General features: G+C 40.7%; 1 protein-coding gene across 1 annotated transcript; it reads left to right on the top strand.

Annotated features, from left to right (window-relative positions):
* Window positions 1-14,383: 14,383 nt before the first annotated feature.
* On the top strand, window positions 14,384-15,717 carry LOC104092303 (uncharacterized). The gene is made up of 2 exons (XM_009597868.1): window positions 14,384-14,920; window positions 15,664-15,717. Exons 1-2 carry the CDS (start codon window positions 14,384-14,386, stop codon window positions 15,715-15,717), a joined length of 591 nt encoding a protein of 196 aa, XP_009596163.1.
* Window positions 15,718-19,891: the final 4,174 nt, after the last annotated feature.

The following is a 19,891-nucleotide window of genomic DNA, read 5'->3' as shown; positions in this document are numbered from 1 at the left end:
CCTCCTATACTGAGTCCATGCTGGAAGAGGCCCAAGCAGGAAAAAAGAAGTCCAATGAAGGGGTTCATGGTGCGGACGATCCCCTTCATTATTTCTTTGATGGTGTGGACTCGTCCACTTTGGAAGATTTTTCCGGGCTGGGTGACCTGGAAGTCCCGAAGAAGGATACATCTTCAGAAGCTGGCGGGCCGAGTTCGACCCCAAAATTGATTAATCTGCTTCCCGCTCAGAGTGTGGACACCGCTCACAAGAGATCAGTTATTCTTACTGTCCCGGATGATACCCAGATTCTATCTGCTTATGTGGGTGTAGCTAGCTACCTCTAATGCCTGGTGACCGAGGAGGACCAGGCAAAAATGAACGAGGCAGACGTGTCGTGTCTTTTCAATGAGGTGCAGCAGGTGCTAAACTGGGCAAGGCATTATTATGTGTTTTTGAATTTTACTTAGGTTTTGATATCTCTCACGACTTTTATTATTTTCCAAGACTTAATACTTCATCATGAAAGCTTTCTCCGATACCGTGTCAAGGCCAATCGGCTCGATCTTGAGCTTAAGGAGCAGGCTCAAAAAAGGGATACGTACAAGCTCCTCAGCGAGCAACAAGACGGGGCAATCAAGGAACTTCAGGCCAAGCCAGATAGGGCTTAGAAAGAAGATTAGACCCGCCCTCTTCGACCCTAAGGCGGGAACATACCGACCTAGTCGAAAAGGTAAAGGTATTTGAAGTTAGAAACAAGGAACTAGTCATGGCGACTAACGACAAAACCTTGCAGGTCCAATAGAAGATCGACCAACTCCGAGTTGAAATGAACGAGTTCCAAGCCATGGCTGATGGGTGGAAAAACAAAATGGACCGGCTGACTTCGGAGAAGGAAACCACCCAAGCAAAGCTGTCATCAGTAGAGGTTCAACTTGGATGGTGCAGGAGAAAGCTGACAAGCAAGCTCAGTTGAATGAAGATCTCAAAGCACAATTGAGCTCGGCTGTCGCAGAACAGGATGCCCTCGGAAAAGAGCACGAGGTAATGAAGTCCAAGATGGAGATAACCTCTACCGATGCTGAGGAGATGGTGCCCCAATACAAGGCTGGTGTTGAAGCAGCCAAGGCCCGTCTGAAGACCAATGCCGAATATGTGAGGCGGCTATCTCGAAGGGAGACCTCGAAGAAATTCACGCTTGAGGCTTCGACCTGTCGGCCGAGATCGAGGAAGTAATAAAGCTTGAGGCTGAGGCGAAGAAGCTTTCCAAGCCTGAAGGTGCCGAAGGCTCCGAGGCTTCTGGGGGTTCCGAAGGCTCCGACGGTTCTGACGACAAGTTGGGCCCCGGTGAACATCAGGCATGAATGCCTTAAAACATTTTTTTTAGCTTTTGTCTTGTGTATATTTTTTGTTTATTTTGAAGCCGTTTTTGTTGGGCCTTTGTAAATACATTCCGGAATATATAAAAATTTCCCTTTCTAGCAATTTCAAGTCTCTACTTTTTAGCATCTTTTAATAATCTCTATTCTTGCAAATATTTCTGACGCCTTAGCATAGAATCAAATGTAATAATATGTCATTCATTTTCATATGTCCAAACAGAGCCCGACTTCTATGCAACTTTATTCGCTCGAGGTCTTGAAAACTCGGTGTGACTGACAGTTTTCCCAAGATGCTTAAGTAATTTTAGATGATGCTTTTACCGAGGGTAACCTTTTAGCAGGTTTTGAATTTTTATAAAGGCCTTATGTTCTGATTACAAGTTTCAGACGTCTCCTAGCCATTTTTTAGGGTGGTCGTAGCCTTTCGTGTTTAGGCATTACCTAATAGGTTTTGTGCCTCCGAAATTTGGTAGCCCGAGTTGGCTGAACTTATTTCGGACGACAGTCCCCGAGTAAGGGTAGCCCTTGGGCTCGATAGTCCCCGAATAGGGATAACTCTTAGGCTCGATAATCCCCGAATAGGGGTAGCCCTTAGGCTCGATAGTCCCCGAGTAAGGGTAGCCCTTAGGCTCGATATTCCTCGAGCTCGATGTTTGAAGAAGGCAAAAATACGTAATAGCAAGGTGGAAACTTTCTTTCATTTATATGTGTAAAGTACATAATCGAAAGCGTGTAGAAGCTTGTATTATGGCTAAGGTGGCCTACGCGGGCACGGTTCACTTGACCGTTTGTCCCTTACAATAAATCCTAACCACCGAGCCTAAGTTGTTCAAGTACAAAGTTTCCTTCTTTCCTTGCTAAGAACCATAATCCGAGGGTGATGGCCCCTAGTATTCGAGGTCTATCTTGAGAAGGCTCAGATACTGTTGATGCGCCCATTGATTCCGATTTAAAACCTATCTTCGAATCTAAGTTAGCATGATTTACTGTTGCCTTGTTAAAAACCTTGCCGGAAAACCCATTTGGGACAAAATCGGTTTAAGGGAAAAAGAGTGCAACGCGTAATTTCATATCTAATAGTCACATTTTCCTTTGGATTTTGCCTGCAAGTGTTATCTCGATTCATAATATTATAAAAAAGTAAATGAGATCGTACCTTAGCAGTAGTACTGTTTTAGGTGCATCACGTTCTAGTTGTTCGGTAGTTGTGCACTATTTCCCACTTCGAGTTTGTACGAGCCCTAGCCAGTAATTCCGACGACTTGATATGGTCCTTCCTAATTTTCCCTCATTCGGGTTTCGGGTATGCAATGTTACTTTTTTTTAACACCAAGTCCGCAATCTTGAAGTGTTAGAGGTTGGCTCTTCGGTTGTAATATCTTTCTATCCTCTATTTCTGGGCAGCCAACCGGACTAGGGAGGCCTCTTGTCTTTCATCCAATAGTTCCAAGCTCGTACTCATGGCCTCATCATTTGATTCTTCGGTCACATATCGGAACCTGGGTCTCGGTTCTCCCACTTTGACCGATATTAATGCTTTGGCACTGTAGACCAATGAAACCAGGGTGGCCCTGATACTAGATTTTAAAGTTGTACGATATGCCACAAGACGTCGTGCAAGATTTCCTTCCATTTCCCTTTGCCATCGGTCAACCTTTTATTCAAGTTTTGGAGTATGGTCTTGTTTGTTGATTCTGCTTGTCCATTCCCACTTGGGTGATATGGTGTGGATAGTATCTTTTTAATCTTGTGGTCTTCGAAAACCTTGTTTACCTTGCTGCCGATGAATTGCTTCCCTTTATCACACACGATCTCGGCCGATATCCCGAACTGGCATATTATGTGGTCCAAATAAAGACAATGACTTCTTTTTCCCAGACTTTCTCGAACACTTGAGCTTTGACCCATTTATAAAAATAATCGGCCATAAACAATATGAATTGTGCCTTACCAGGTGCCAAGGGCAGGGGACCGACAATGTCCATCCCCAATTTCATGAACGACCATGGGGACAAGACCGAATGAAGTAGCTTTCCGGGTTGATGGATCATCGGTGTGTGTCTTTGACATTCGTCGCATCTTCATACAAAGTCCTTTGCGTCTTTCTCCATGTCGATCCAGTAATAGCCAACCCTGATTATCTTTCGAACCAAAGATTCCGGCCCCGAATGGTTTCCGCAGGTGCCTTCCTGAACTTCTCTCAAGACATATTCGGTTCCCGACCCCAAGCATATGGCGAGTAGGCCATCAAATGTTTTTCTAAACAAAGTCCCTTTGAACAGGCTGAACCTAGCCGCCTTCGTGTGTAGAGCTCTCGATTCTTTAGGATCCGAGGGCAACTTCCCAGTTTTCAAATAGTCTATGTATTTGTTTTTCCAATCCTAAGTTAAACTTGTTGAGTTTATTTCGGCATGGCCTTCTTCCACTACCGATTTCATGAACAGAATGACTATTCCCAAAGCTGAATTTATCATCATCAACCGATGACCCCACGTTAGCCAGAGCATCGGCCTCGCTATTTTGATCTCGGGGCACGTGTTGTAGTGTCCATTCCTTGAATTGATGCATAATTACATACAATTTGTCTAAATACCTTCGCATTCGTTCCTCTTTTACTTCGAACGTCCCATTGACTTGATTTACCACAAGGAGGAAATCGCACATAGCTTCGACAACCTAGGCCCCAGGGATTTTAGCCAATTCGAGACCTGCAATCATGGGCTCATACTCGACCTCATTCAATTTCAAAGTTCTAATAGACTGCCTAACTATGTTACCTGTAGGCGGCTTTAACAAGATGTTGAGTCTGGACCCCTTTATGTTCGGGGCACCATCCGTAAAGAGGGTCCAGATTCCCGAGGAAATCCCTGAGGTTAACAACAATTCCTTTTCGACTTCGGGTATTAAGGTCGGCGTAAAGTCGGCCACGAAGTCTGCCAAAGTTTGTGATTTAATGGCGGTTCGGGGTTGATATTCTACATCGTACCCGCTAATTTCTACGGCCCATTTGGCCAACCGACCTGAGAGCTCGGGTTTGTGCATAATATTCCTTAGTGGGTAAGAGTTACGACACATACATGGTGGCATTGAAAATATGGTTTTAATTTTCTGGAGGCGCTTAACAAAGCGAGCGCCAATGTTTCTAGGTGAGGATACCTTGTTTCGGCCTCGCCTAGAGTTCTACTAACATAGTAAATAGTAAATTGTGTACCTTCCTCTTCCCTGACTAGGACTCCACTTACCACTACCTCGGATACCGCCAAGTAAAGGTATAACTGCTTGTCCGCCTTCGGAGTATGGAGCAAGGGTGGACTCTAAATGTACCATTTGAGTTCTTTCAAAGCTTGTTGGCACTCCGGGGTCCAAGAAAAGTTATTCTTCTTCTTCTTCAGTAATGAGAAGAACTGATGGCTTTTGTCTGAGTACCTCGATATGAACCGACCCAGGGTAGCTATGCGCCCGGTTAACCTCTGAACGGCCTTGACACTGTCCACCACGGTGATGTATTCTATAACTTTGATTTTATCGGGATTGATCTCAATCCCTCGATTGGTCACCATGAATCCAAGGAATTTTTCGGATCCGACCCCGAATGCGCATTTTTTCGGGTTCATCTTTATATTGTATCTCTTCAATATGTCAAAGGTTTCCTGCAAATGTTTGAAATGGTCCTCTGCTTGCAGGGACTTAACTAACATGTCATCAATATAAACTTCCATTGATTTTCTTATCTGTTCTTCGAACATTCGGTTTACTAGGTGTTGATAAGTGGCACCGGCGTTCTTTAGTCCGAACCTTTACATTATAACAATAGGTACCGAATTTAGTGATAAAGGAAGTTTTTTCTTGATTGCCCGGGTCCATCCGGATTTGGTTGTACCCGGTATAAGCGTCAAGAAAGTTGAGTATCTCATGCCCGACCGTCGCATCGATCTTGTGATCGATGTTAGGCAAAGGAAATGAGTCCTTAGGGCACACCTTGTTCAAGTCTTTGTAATCTACGCATATTCTTAATTTATTTCCCTTTTTAGGCACTACCACTACGTTAGCTAACCAATCGGGGTACTTAATTTCCCGAATGGAACCTATTTTAAGTAGTTTGGATACCTCGTCTTTGATGAATGCATGCTTGACTTCGGACTAAGGCCTCTTTTTCTGTTTAACTGGCTAGAACTTCGGATCCAAGCTCAGCTTATGAGTGGTTATTTATGGCGGGATCTCTATCATATCAAGATGGGACCAAGCGAAACAATCTATGTTAGCTATAGTGAATTTAATGAGTTTTTTCTTGAGCTCGGGAGTTAACCCTGTGCCCAAGTATACCTTCCGATCGGGAAAGCGTTCGATCAATATGACTTACTCTAGCTCCTTGACTGTTGACTTGGTGGCATCAGAATCATCATGGGCAATGAACGACCTAGGGACTCCGTAATCATCATCCTCGCTTGCTCCTTGCTTCTCCGGTTCGTTCGGGGCTGGCATCAGTGATTGCTATTTAATTTCTCCTTTCCTAACTGACTATGTGTTCTTTGATGTCAAGAGTGCGGACATCGGGATCACCGCTTCGACTTCGAACATCTCTTTTGCGGCTGGCTGCTCTCCGTAAATCGTCTTGATTCCTCCCGGTGGGGGGAACTTCAGTTCCTGGTGTAATGTCGAGGGTACTGCCCTCATGTTGTGAATCCAAGGCCTTCCGAATAAGGCGTTATACCTCATGTCCTCCCCGATCACGTAGAATTTGGTATCCTGAATTGTCCCGGTGGTATTTACTGGCAAGGTTATTTTTCCTTTGGTAGTTTCGCATGCCATGTTAAATCCGTTTAAACCCGGAGTGCTAGCACTATTTGCTCTTGTAGACCCAACTACTCTACGACCCTCAATCTGATGATGTTGGCCGAGCTACCTGGATTAATCAACACACGCTTAACTCGAGATTTATTTATAAGTACAGATATTACCAGTGAATCATTATGCGGTTGTGCGATGCCTTCAACATCTTCATCGTTGAATGAAATGGTTCCCTCCCGGATATAATCTCGGGTTTATTTTTCCCTTGTGATGGACACCTTGGTGCACTTTAGCATTGTTCCCTGGGGGACATCGAATCCTCCAATGATCATGTTGATGATGTGCTGAGATTCTTCTTATTCTGTCTGTTTGTTGGAGTTCCTGTTTCTGAAGTGATTTTTGGCTCGATCACTCAAAACTTCCCGGAGATGCCCGTTATTGAATAATCGGGCCACTTCTTCTCTTAATTATTGGCAGTCCTCGATCTTGTGGCCATGAGTGCCATGGTACTTACACATCAGGTTAGGGTCTCTCTGGTAGGGTCGGACAGCAATGGCCGAGGCCACTTGGTATCCTTGATATGCCCGATGGCTGATACGATGCTGGCAACATCGACATTAAAGTTATATTCCGATAAACTTGGTGCCTCCTAGTCCCCGAGCGGTCTATCAAAACCGGTTTTTCTTATGAGTCCCCGGCTAATGTGGCCTCGATCGCTCCTCTTCTCATTTCTTGTGGGGTTATGTCAAGATCCGTTACTCCTTCGATCTCCGCTATACGATTGATACCGGTATCTGTTCAGTCTTGGTTCTGGTCTCGACCTTGATGGACCCATCGTACGCTTTCACAAAGGCATCTACAAGCATAGCAAACGAATCAATAGAATTTGGGGGTAAGTAGTGATACCATATCATTGCTCCTTTTGACAGGGTTTCTTCGAACTTTTTTGGCCAAACCGACTTGATTTCGTCATCTTCTAAATCGTTTCCCTTGATGGTACATATGTAGGAGGTCACGTGCTTATTTGGATCCGTGGTTCCATTATACTTCGGAATATCAGGCATACGAAACTTCTTCGGGATTGGCTTCGGTGCCGTGCTCGGAGGGAAAGGCTTTTGGACAAATTTCTTGGAGTCTAGGCCTTTCAATATCGAGGGCGCTCCTGGGATTTGATCGACTCTGGATTTATAGGTCTCCATTATTTTGTCGTTGGCCTCAATTTTCTTCTCTCCCGATTCCACTCGCTTTGTTAGTTCCTCAAGCATTTTTATTATTTCGGGGTTGATCCCGGGGTCAGCTTCACCCGGACTTTCTGTGGCTTGCTCATTTCTTCAAGTGTTTTCCCGGGATGGTTCGGGCTCAACTCTGCTGGGGGCGCGACTTTGATTATGCTATCGCCGTATGTTGGGCTTGTAACATTTCGAAGATCACTCGCAGATTGATCCCGTCAACTTTATCTTCGGGCGTACCCTGAGTCGTTGGACGGGCTCCTCCACGAATGTTGTTCATAAGGCCAGTTGACCAGTTGGCATCGATGGGCACATGTGAGTTGGCATCGACTGGGTCTGCAACTGGGACTCCGTTAGGATCAGCAGGGGGTACCTCGTTGCTAGGAACTATATTGTTGTTTTCGTCGTGATGGTCAGATTCACCATCAACGTTCAAGTGAACAGACTGAGAGTTTGACATTTTTAGGTTGACCTGAAATTAAAATCTCAAAGAACAAGTTTAAAACAGAGCGTGTTATGAAAATTTGTATCAAATTACCACTATTATCCTTATCCCCACGGTGGGCGCCAAACTGTTTACCCTTAAAATGGATAACAATTGAATTTATACTCGATTTTAAGGATATGTGGATTAATCTTATACAAGTGATTAATAATATTAAATAAGCAAATGATAGATAGAATAAATAGCCAAACCAGCAGTAGTATTGAATCCGGGCTCGGTTGTGGGCTTAACAATTTATCTGCCTTCGGTTCATAGCCAAAGTATATATGAAAAGTTATGAACAAGAATTAAAACCTTTGAATAGCTTAGAAATAGAGAAAATAAGTTTATATTGCCTTGATATGCGTGTTACAGTATTTTATTAAATAATAAACTTCCCCTTTATATAGTAGGGGAGTTTACCCTAAGTACAATTCTAAGAAAGGTAAAAATTCTCCTTTTTGCTAATCACTGATCTGTTGCCGCTACGGGCCGAAATTCACGTCGTGATATCCAGTTGGGCACGAATATAACTTTTTTGTTAATCGTGTGCAGATTTCTTGGTAATGCTTTCCGAGGTCTTGGAACTCGAACCGGATCCGGGGGACGTGGTCTCGATGGCTCAAGGACAGGTATTTTGTTCGGGCCTTGATACGAGAGGCTCCTAGCTTCGATTCTGATTCCTTGTAGTTATGTCCTTACTTCGTTTTCCCCCACCGAGAAATCAGGGTGCTCATTAGCCTAGGTTTTATCCATATATATAACTGAATAACCAAACCGAAAAAATTCTAACCGAAAGAGAAAAATCGAACCAAGTCAAACTTATTTATATATATATATATATATATATATATATATATATATATAAACCGAGGACTTCATGTGATTATCATAATTACTTTTTCATGTTAATTATAAAATTATATGTCTACTTGGCCATATTTTTGGAAAGTCAAAAGTGTTTATTTTAAAAAAAAATCATATTAGAAAATTGATGTATTTGGTCTTGATTTTAGTATAAAAATAAAGCACTTTGAGTAGTAGTAGAAGCTATTGTTTAGAAGCTAAAAAAATAATTTTCTCTAAAAGCACTTTTTGAACATTAGCCAAACACAAGTGTGTTGCTCCGATATTGGACAAATGTGCTTTTCAAATTGAATGAATAGAATTTATTTTTATTTAAAATTTAATAAATATAAAATCTAAATAAAATACTAATTTACTTAATATTTTATCAACAAAATGTTTTTTTTTTAAAAAATGGTAGTTGATGGCAATGATGGCTAACAGTGGTATTTGTGAATGCCGACTAGAAGCGATATTTGGTAGTAGTTTTGATTGATAGTGATGGTTCTAGTTAGTAGCTAGTAGATATTGATAGTTGAGATTGAGTTGATAATGGTGGGCGGTAGTAGTTGATAATGGTGGTGGGGGTGGTTAGTGGTGGTAGTTGAGGTGGTGGATGGATGATTGTAGTTGAGGATCATTGTGGTGGTGGCAATGATAGTTGATAATTGTGAAAATGGTGAGTGGTAGTAGTCAATAATGATAAGGTGGCGAGTGGTGATAGTCAATAATAATGACATCGACGATGATACTTGAGGATGGTGGTGGTTGAGTTTGGAGGTGGTGGATGATGCATGGTGGTAGTTGATAATGATGGGCAGTGGCGGTTATTAATTGTGAATGTGGATAATAACATCTTAATTAAATTAAGTCTATGTTATGGATCTTAATCATTCAGATCAATTTAGACCCATTAATTAATTGTGAAATAAAAAACAAACACACTTAATGATCAAGATCTGAATGATTCAGATTCAGACTTAAAAAAACAAACACACTTAATGTGTGAGATCTGAATGGTTAAGATTCAAACCTCCATTAAGTGTTGTTGGCCTAAGTAAGTTTTGATGATTGATAAAAGAAATACATGCATGAACCAGGTCCATACACAGTATACACATGGCACGGGCAGATTCAAGCACAAGGCATGCACATGAATGAGACAAGCATAAGTGGTTAAATATGATATCTCATGAACAAAAAGGTTACATAATTGATAAGGAACACGACTCCTTACTTGAAGATAACTCTATCCTAGATAAGAGAAGAGTTATAAGTTGAAGATAACTAGAACTCTTCTACCAAGGAAGAGTGTAGCATTAGAACTCTAGTTATTTCTTATTCTACTAACTCTATATATATCAGTTCGTTCTATTTTACAGGTGACGCACAAACGCTGAAGTTAAGCAAGAATTGAGAGCAAAATAGCAAGGCATTTTGCAAGCAATTCCTATGTGATTCAAGTGTATGAACCTGAAGCTACATGAACCAGATAGAAGAACCAGTTTCAAGTGTCTGTCTTTTATTCTAGTTCAATTATAGTAGGGCTTTTGAGTTGTACCTTTCATCTTTCTCTAGAAACATTTGTAATATGTACTCTCAGTGTATTGTTCAAGTTAGAGTTAACTTGAAATTATCGCTACAGCCTGAGACTGGTTGCTATAAAGGGTTAGAGGTAATCCTTAGGTTTACAAGTATTTTGTTAACGTTGTTTTTGGCTCAGTTATTTAGTGAAGAGTTGGGACAAATCCTACTGGGTAGTAGGTCGTAGTTTTTTCACCTTTTGAGCCAGGTGTTTTTTACGTAAAAATACTTGTGTTCTTTACTTTCTGTATTTATTATTCCGTAACTGTAGTATAAGAAACACATAGAAGAACCAGGTCTTTCTATAATTTGTGCACGCGAAAAATTTGACACCATACAAATCACCCCCCTCTTGTGTGGTATTGAAGCACAAAACATCAAGTGCAAACAAACGAGGCCTTAATATTTTTAAACCTTAGATTATGTTATCTTACTACCTATGTATTAAGCATCAAACATCAACTCAAAACAAAACAAAATTTTATATGCTTTAATTAGACATTATTTTCATCTTTTATTAGTATGAACAACATTACAATGATACAAGTCATTGGATATGCCGTTGCAAGTATAATCTCATTTTTTTTTGTTCAATAGGAGTAATATTGTTAAATATATATCATTACAGAATTAGTGCTACCATGAGCACTAGGGTTATTCCACCGGTATTAACCATATAAATATACTATATGTGGCCTATCTAATAAAGTAAATTCATAAGTCAGTCTGCATCTAGTGTATGAGACAAAGAAAGGAAGAATTACTAGTTAAATAAAATTATTATACTTGTGTTTCCTAACCCTTTTACTCTATCTAATCGGTAGATTTATCACCTTCTTTATTTCCTATAGCTATGCATCAACAATCAGCAATAATTAACAATATTAGTGTATAGCTAGTGATCATTTTTTATTATTGAAATATTACTTATGTTGAGTCGACATAATTTGCATTAGATCAAGGCCATTAAAGCGAGCAGGCCATAGGTCATGATGTAAAAGTGCAACTATCTCAATCAACGTATTGGTTCTATGTGGTATACGATACCTCTTATCGCATGATTGATTAGGTAAAGTAGCATGTTTGTATTGAGTTTATAGTACCCCGTAAGCACAAGGATACCATTCAACATGTAAAATGATAGATTCCTTGGATGTAGAATAAATCTTAGTCAATAAAAAACTACTATTTCATATAGCAAAATTGAAATTTCTAGGGAAATCGGGTTCTTGAGATTGTTATGATAGTTATGGTTCATTATGAGCTAAATGTTCCAAAAAGCACAAAGGAATGAGGTCCCCCCCACCCCATACCCCCCAAAAAAATGCCAGTTGAGTAAGAAAAATATTTGATAATATGATGGTAGGCTAGAAACTCACGCTTTTAACTATATTTCGTATTCTATTTACTACATTTTAATGGTTTTGAGCCTAACTGTTAGTACTTTATACTTATTATGTGTGTTATGTTATGTAGGATGTAATTTTGAGTTGAGAATAAAGTTTAGAGCTAAAATAGATGAATTGGAGATTTGAAGTCTCAGTAAAAGTCCAAGGAATAAGCCGGGATCATGTTTGGGATTCGAGGACTAAGTCTGGATGTTAAAAATTGAGAAAAAATAATTACTCTGGAAAATATACACTACCGCCTCGGGGGCGCGGGGTGCTAGTGTAAATTTCCTGCATAATAGAAAAAATAGGCCTTTGAACTTTCCCACTAATGCGGCACATGGTGCGCCTCTCGGTGCGCCGCGGTAGTGTATTTATAGCCCAACTTTTTCTATTGCGGCTTAGAGAGGGTAGTTTCATCCGGGCATGTTCCTACTTGGTATAAATACATCAAAAATACGTTTTTAAAGGGACCTTTTTCTTACGTAAGATTGGAAGAGCTTTGGAGACTTTTAGGCACAAGGATTCATTATTCTTTCCTCAACTCAATACCCGAGTTTGGATTGAATTAATATTTTCTTATTCTTTAACTCTATTTGTGATGAATTCCTCCATGATTATGGAGTAGTTTACTTTAGGGTTTGACGGATATGGTATTTTGATTGATATTTGTGGATTTTAACTTTAGTATTTTGCATGAATTCGTTTATGGAGCTTTGAATTAATTGCAATTTTTATGGATGTTTTATAAAAAAATAGCACTCCCCCCCTCTCTACGATACGCCTGACAGCTTTAACAGCTAGAGCTTTCAAAATCGAACCATAATCGTTAACAGAATGAAAAAAATGGCTTATTGGCTTATTGATATCAGGTTATCAGGGTAATGGTTGGTGAACATATTGAAAGTTTATAATTGACGACTTAACAATTTGGAGGCAGATTATTCAATTTTCTTATTGGATAATCCGTTAACCCATTAAGAATTTTTATATTTATGCTTTTGCCCCTATGTATATAAAGTAATATTTATTGGTTGGTCCAAGGTATATGGAACGCGTCATGATCTAGTAACAGATGTAGACCTTGATGTAGGATTGGATTTAAGTTAGTTGGGCAGAGTAGTAGTTCTAGTCTGCTACTTCCATATATACAAGTATATGATTTAAGCTAAAGGTGGTTGGTAATCTCGTTGCCCAAATACTACACCCACTCCAGCTTTGAATTAACTTGATTTGCAAAGACAAAGCAAAGTCAATTTTTTTAGCCTTACTCAGTTTGTTCAGCTTTGAAGAGCACATTTATTGGAGTTCAATTTCTATTTTCTAGTCTTACTTAGTTTTGTTTTCAATACAAAAGGGCTTTATTTACTTCATCTAGAATCATTGCAAAGACAAAGCAAATGTGATGCATTACTCCAAAATTTTCCTTAATCGCTAATATTATAAACCGCTCGATAATCGCTAATCCGATACTAATCCGTCTGATGTCTTATTAGTTGGTTGGCGGATTACTACATTTATAAATCGATAAACGATAAACCAAACCGTTAGCATAAATAACCGCCCAATTCGCCCGATAAGTACACCTATTAACGGCTACAAGAAAAAACCGGCGACCACCCTCCCCCAAGGTAAGCATCCTCTCTCTCATCCCCTATCTCTCTTCCCCCATCTCTCTCACCCCCCACCACCCACTCCCCTACCCTTCTGTCCCCGTCTTGTCTTCTTCTCCTCTCACTGTCGGCGAGACACCGGTGACGCCTCTCTCCCCTCCACTCTGTCCGGCCGTCATCTCTCCCTCTCATTATACCTGCCCAAACCCGTGTGTGCGTGGGGGTTCATTTCTTTCACTCCGTAGTGACTAAGACAGAAGACTCCAGTGAGATTCAGACTAGTCACTGGTGAGTGGGAACAACCACAGTCAAGTTTCAAGCTTGTTTTGCAGCGTTTTGGTCACCCCGAAAATCAGACCCGTCTTCCAATCCAAGTAAGTCATCATACAACAACTCTGGCAAAATCTCCGACGACCGCCACCAACCTCACCGTCTTCGATGATAGTACCATGTTCTACGTTCCTATTTCATTACACTTTGTTTAAATTTGTTTCTCTTTTCATAGTGTGTTTTCTACTAGTTGTTGTGCTATAGCCGTGGTCTATTTGTTTAGATCATTTAAATGTTTGATTCACTTGTATAGTTTAGATCTCTTGTAATTTGTTTTGGGCCCATTAGCATCGTCTAGGGTATTTAGTTTCATATATCTTGCTGCTATTACCTTGCATAGTACATTAGTTTTTCCCCCTATTTGTGTTCCTTTTAGTTTCGGACTGTATTCTTGGTATCATAGTGTGTCTTGATTATAGTGGCTATTCTGAACGATGGTAAGGTAAGGTCATATCCTCGGATGGTTCCCATGAGGGTGAGAGGGTGGGGGTAAGGGGTAAGGGTGCTTCCAGGATGAGAGTGAGGTCTTGAAACATAGGGACCTTGACGGGGAAGTCTATAGAGTTAGCGAAGGTTCTCCATAGAAGATCGATATAGCTTGTCTCCAGGAGATACGATGGGTGAGAGATAAGGCACGGGATATAGACGGCTTAAATTATGGTACTCTGGTTGCGTGGGGGGCAAGAATGGGTTAGGCATTTTGGTTGATAGTCATCTTCGGGAGCTAGTGGTGGAGGTTAAGAGGGTGAGTGATAGGCTGATGGGCACTAAGCTAGTCGTTGGTTTGTTTACTTTAAATGTGATTAGTGCGTACGCACCCCAATTGGGCTTGGACAAGGAGGTTAAGAGGCATTTTTGGGAGGACTTGGATGAGGTTATGTGTGGTATCCCGCACACTAAGAAGCTTTTTATAGGAGGAGATTTCAATGGCAACATTGGAGCGACATCTAGGGGTTACAATGATGTGCATGGAGGCTTCAGTTTTGGGGTTAGGAATGGAGGAGGAACTTCGCTGCTGGATTTTGCAAAGGCGTTTGACTTGGTGATTGCTAACTCGAGTTTCCCGAAGAAGGATAAGCAATTGGTTACTTTTCAGAGTTTGGCAGCCAGGATCCAGATTGACTATCTATTCCTTAGAAAGTCGGATAGAGGTCTGTGCATGGATTGCAAGGTCATCCCGAGTGGGAACCTCACGACCCAGCATAGGCCCATGGTCATGGATTTGGAGATTATGAGGAAGCGGAGAAAGAGGGCTGTGTATGGTCTTTCTACGATCAAATGTGGAGCTTTGACTAAGGTCAGGGCCTAGGAGTTGGGGGATAAGTTGTGGTTATGGGGTCATGGAGGAGAAGTAGGGACGCGAGTGGTATGTGGACCGTGATTGCAAATTAAATTAGAGAGGCTGCTAGGGATGTATTGGGGGGTCTCGAAGGGCCCTTCTGGTGGACGAAAAGGTGACTAGTGGTGGAGAACTGAGGTCCAAGGTAAAGTGAAATCCAAGAAAGTGACTTACTTAAAGTTTGTGGAAAGCATGGACGAGGAGGAGAAGAGGATGAACAAGGAGCAATATAAGGTGGCTAAGTAAAAAGCAAAGCTACCAGTTACTGCATCTAAGACTGCCACATTTGAGCGCTTGTATGAAGAACTTGGAGGCAAGGGAGGGGAAAAGAAACCGTACAAGTTAACCAAGGTGCGAGAGAGGAAGGCTCGCGACGTGGACCAAGTGAAGTGCATCAAAGATGAGCAAGGTAGAGTGTTGTTTGATGAGGCTCTGATTTGACATAGATGACAAACGTACTTCCATAAACTCCTGAACGAAGAAGGAGATGTGAACATTGTACTGGGTGACTTAGAAAACTCCGAGAGCCATTGGGACTTTGTGTATTGTAGGTGTATAAAAGTTGCGGAGGTAAAAATGGTTATGCTTAAGATGAGCAGGGGGAGATCGACCGGGCCAGATGAAATCCCAGTGGAATTTTAGAAGAATGTGTGTAGGGAGGGCTTGGAATGGCTAATTGGGCTATTCAATGTCATTTTTAGGATGAAGAAGATGTCCGAGGAATGAAGATGTATTATGATGATCTTGTTGTATAAAAACAAGGGGGATATCCAAAATTTCAAAAACTATCGGGGTATCAAGCTATTGGGCCGTACTATGGAAGTACGGGAGAGGGTGGTGGAGTTGAGGGTGTGGAGAATTGTGTCTATTTCAGAGAACCAATTCGAAATTATGCCGGGGCATTCGACTACTGAAACTATTCACCTTGTTAGGAGGTTGATGGAGCAATAGAGAGAGAGAGAGAGAGAGAGAGAGAGAGAGAGAGAGAGGAAATGGTAATTACATATGGTGTTCATCAACTTAGAGAAGGCTTACGATAATGTGCCGAGGGAGGTGTTGTGGAGATGTTTGGAGGCTAGAGACGTTCCTGTTACATACATTAGGGCTATTAAGGACATGTACGAGGGTGCTAAGACTCAGGTGAAGACAGTGGGAGGGGACTCAGAACACTTCCCGATTATGATGGGGCTGCATCAGGGGTCAGCCCTCAGCACATTCCTGTTTGCCCTAATGATTGATGCGCTGACGTGTCACATTGAAGGGGAGGTGTCGTGGTATGTGTTATTTGCAGATGATATTGAATGATTGACGAGACACATTGTGGTGTTCCAAAGAGGTTAGAGGTATGGAGATAAACCTTGAGTCTAAAGGTTTCAACTTGAGCAGGACCAAAACAGAATACTTGGAGTGCAAGTTTAGTGGCGCGACTCAAGAAGAGGACGAAGACATGAGGCTTGATTCACAAGTCATCCCTAAGAGAGGAAGTTTCAAGTACCTTAGATCTATTATACAAGTAAATGGGGAGATTGACGAGGATGTCACATACCGTATTGGGTCGAGTGGATAAAATGTGCACTCACTTCTGGTGTTCTGTGTGATAAGTATGTGCTACCAAAACTTAAAGGTAAGTTCTATAGAGTGGTTATTAGACCAACTATGCTGTATGGGACAGAGTGTTGGCCAGTCAAGAAATCTCATGTCTAAAAGATGAAGGTGGATGAGATGAGGATGTTGAGGTGGATGTGTGGTCATACAAAGTTAGATAAAATAAGAAATGAAATTATTTGGAACAAATTGGGTGTGGCCCCTATAGAGGACAAGATGTGGGAGGCGAGACTTAGATAGTTCGGGCATGTGCAGAGGAGAGGCACTGATACCCCGGTGAGGAGGCGTGAGAGGCTGGCATGGGGGGGCCAACGGAGAGGCTGGCCAAAGAAGTATTGGGGAAAGGTGATTAGGCAAGATACAGAGTTGCTCCACCTCACTGAGGACATAACCATGGATAGGAAAGTGTGGAGGTTGAGAATAAAGGTAAAGCGTTAGGTGGACAAGTGTTGTCCTGGTTGGTAGCAGTAGCTTTGTTACACCACTTGGTGTCTTTCGTGTTTTTATTCGTATCCCTAGACTTCTGTTACTACTTGTTGTTTGTCTTTTGTTTCAGTTTTTTGATTGCATTACCTACTCCTAATTTTGTATTTTTGCTCCGGTTGTCAAATCGGTTTACTTGTTATTACCTCTCTCCTCTCCCCTTCCTGAGCCGAGGGTCAACCGAAAACAGCATCTCTGCCTTCTTAAAGACAGAGGTAAGGTATGTCTACACTCTACCCTCCCCAGACCCCACTTATGAGACTACACTAGATATGTTGTTGTTGTTGTTGAATTATTTAATCAAAAGAGGAATATTATGGATGATTATCTTTGCACTATTTCGTTTGGTTTAATTCAATGATTCTTTTAAGTAATCGAAAGAACTTGTTGAATGGTTGATTAAATTAAGTTAGGAGAATATTCGAGATATGTTTTCCTAAAGACTAGCCCATTAACGTGCTCTTTCATATCTTTATAGTGCTTTATATTAGCTTACCTCATAGTGTTCAGATTTAATCGAGAGATGAGTCTTGGATATACAATTGAATTACTCATCGAGTGAATTCGTGAGAATCATTAGGAGATTAGAATGAACTGAACTAGAGTTAGATCCCGAATAGCGATCTTGCACTTATCCAGTCACGACCCTTATTTCTCCAATTGATTATTTAAGTGTTGCTCAAATCTTGTATTTTCGTGATCAATTATTAATTGTTGTAGGTTTAATAGTAAATTTAGTTCATAATTATTCCAACCAAAGTGTTAATCATTCTGAATAGCATTTAAGCCATAAATTACTGGAATATTATTTAAATCTAAGCCCTGTGGAGATGATAATTTTACTATGTTATCTTTGGATAGCGAGCATTAATTTTTGTTTTGTGTTTTGCGCTCGTCATAATATTGACCAAGAACAAGGAGGAAATAGAAAGAACTTATCGAACAACAATTGTGTCGTGGTAAACCGCTGCCTTGAAAGTGATTTTGGCCCGACTGAGTGCAAATTGTTAAGACCGATTGCTCTCCAAGGTTTCACAGCACTTCAAAATACGTGCACTCATGGCTGAAAGTTTGGAGTTTGCACAAAACAATTGCCCAGAAGCTGGCTGAATAAGAAGAGAAGGCGTTGGTGTTTTCTATGTTTGAAAACTTCATAAAATAGATCCTTATATAGGTAAGATGCAATAGCTATTACAAGAAGGAGAATTAATTTGAGGGTTATAAAAATAAAAGAGTTATTACAGAATTCAAGTAGAAGTTACAAGAATTTAAAGCTTAGATATTACAAAGTAGTAAATCAGACGTTACATAATTAAATTCAAAGACATATTTTGGATACTTTTTTTGTAAGCTTAAAAAATGAAGAAATATTTTTTAACAACATCAGAATTGGACTAGGCCTAACGTATCTTTGGGGGGGGGGGGGCAAATCTATCCGTTTTGCCTTCAAGACCAACTTCTCATGTGCGCAAGGCCACTCCTTTTACTAGCTCTACAAGCCTAATAAGTTTGGAGTTTAACGTCTTATTAGTACCTTTTTGCTTTAGTTTAAGTCCGAATGTAGTGGTATTTGTTTCCAATTCTAATGCAATTGTTTGAATTACAAGCATGTTGGAGGATTGGAACTCAATGATGAAATCCAACTCAAAAGGAGTAATCTATCTCAACAAGGCAAAAATGGGACATGCAAGGCAGAAATGCGGTCCGCAGATGATCAAGAGGTCCGTAGAAATGGAATCGCGACCACAGATGATCCTTTGAAGCCTCAAAGAAGTTTAGCAGAAGCGTGGCCCGCACACCAAATTGTGCGGATGCATAAGCTGGTCGCACTGACAAAGCTTGATGAGTTTAGAGAAGGTGCAACAGACCAAGTGTGAAGCCTCTTGAGAGTGCGGTCCGCAACCAAAATGTGCAGCCGCAGAAGATGAAGTGCAGAGATAATTGTGCGGCTGCAGAACTCCTCCTGTTGCAAGAGCAGAAGCTGAAGTGCGGTCCGCAAATCAAATTGTGCGGCCGTAAAACCTCCTGAAGGGCATTTTTGTCAATGAAATTCTGGACACTATAAATAGACTAGAAACACTTTTTTAGGGCAACTTTGTACTGTAGCAGCATCTAGCAGTTATATTTAGCTATTTTGGGCAATATGGAGCAACAGTTAGAGAATACCCATTAATATTACATTTTAATTCTAGTTTTATGTCTTCAATTACTTTTTTTTATTTTTCTATGTCAATTATCATGAGTAACGAGATTTATTCTAGGGTTGTGACCCAACCCTAGTGCGTAAAACTTTTGGGTTATTAATACTAATATTGTTTTATGATTGAGTACTTGCTATTTAGCCTTGTTTATGCATTATGAGAAAGAGGAACCTAGTCTAGGAAAACTTGGCTAATAAGAAATTAAGTTAGTTAAAGTTTTGACTAGTTTTATTAAAGGATTTGAACTAGGGATAGGGATAATCCCACTTGGATTCATGTCAATTGCTTAGATTGCCACCCATTTGGACTTGAGAAAGCCAATTTGGGTATAACCACTTTATGACCGAGAGGTATTGAGTGGGTACTTCATAATACACCCCGATCTACCAAACAAGCATTAACTTAGTATACCCATTAGGTTTATACCTAGGTGAAGGTTACATCCCTAGACTTTTCCTCTATTGATAAAAACACCAAAAATAATTTATTCTCTAGTTGCTTTTACTTAGTCTAATTTCTTAGTTATTAAATTAGATAACAATCACTCTCTTTGTTTGGAAGTATAATTAAGTTATTTCATGTTCCCTTCCCGAGTATTTACTTTAATACCGATCATAAAACTCCCTGTGGAATTCGACCC

Source organism: Nicotiana tomentosiformis, chromosome 10 (assembly GCF_000390325.3).
Source record: "Nicotiana tomentosiformis chromosome 10, ASM39032v3, whole genome shotgun sequence".
Lineage (NCBI taxonomy): Eukaryota > Viridiplantae > Streptophyta > Magnoliopsida > Solanales > Solanaceae > Nicotiana > Nicotiana tomentosiformis.
This window is presented reverse-complemented; position numbering and strand designations above follow the sequence as displayed.

Excerpts from the sequence above, each read along its gene's own strand:
- LOC104092303 (XM_009597868.1), top strand. The coding sequence starts at position 14,384 with ATGGGCACTAAGCTAGTCGTTGGTTTGTTTACTTTAAATGTGATTAGT. Across the intron at positions 14,921-15,663 it reads AATGTGGAGCTTTGACTAAG|GATGAAGAAGATGTCCGAGG; the intron begins GTCAGGGCCTAG and ends TGTCATTTTTAG.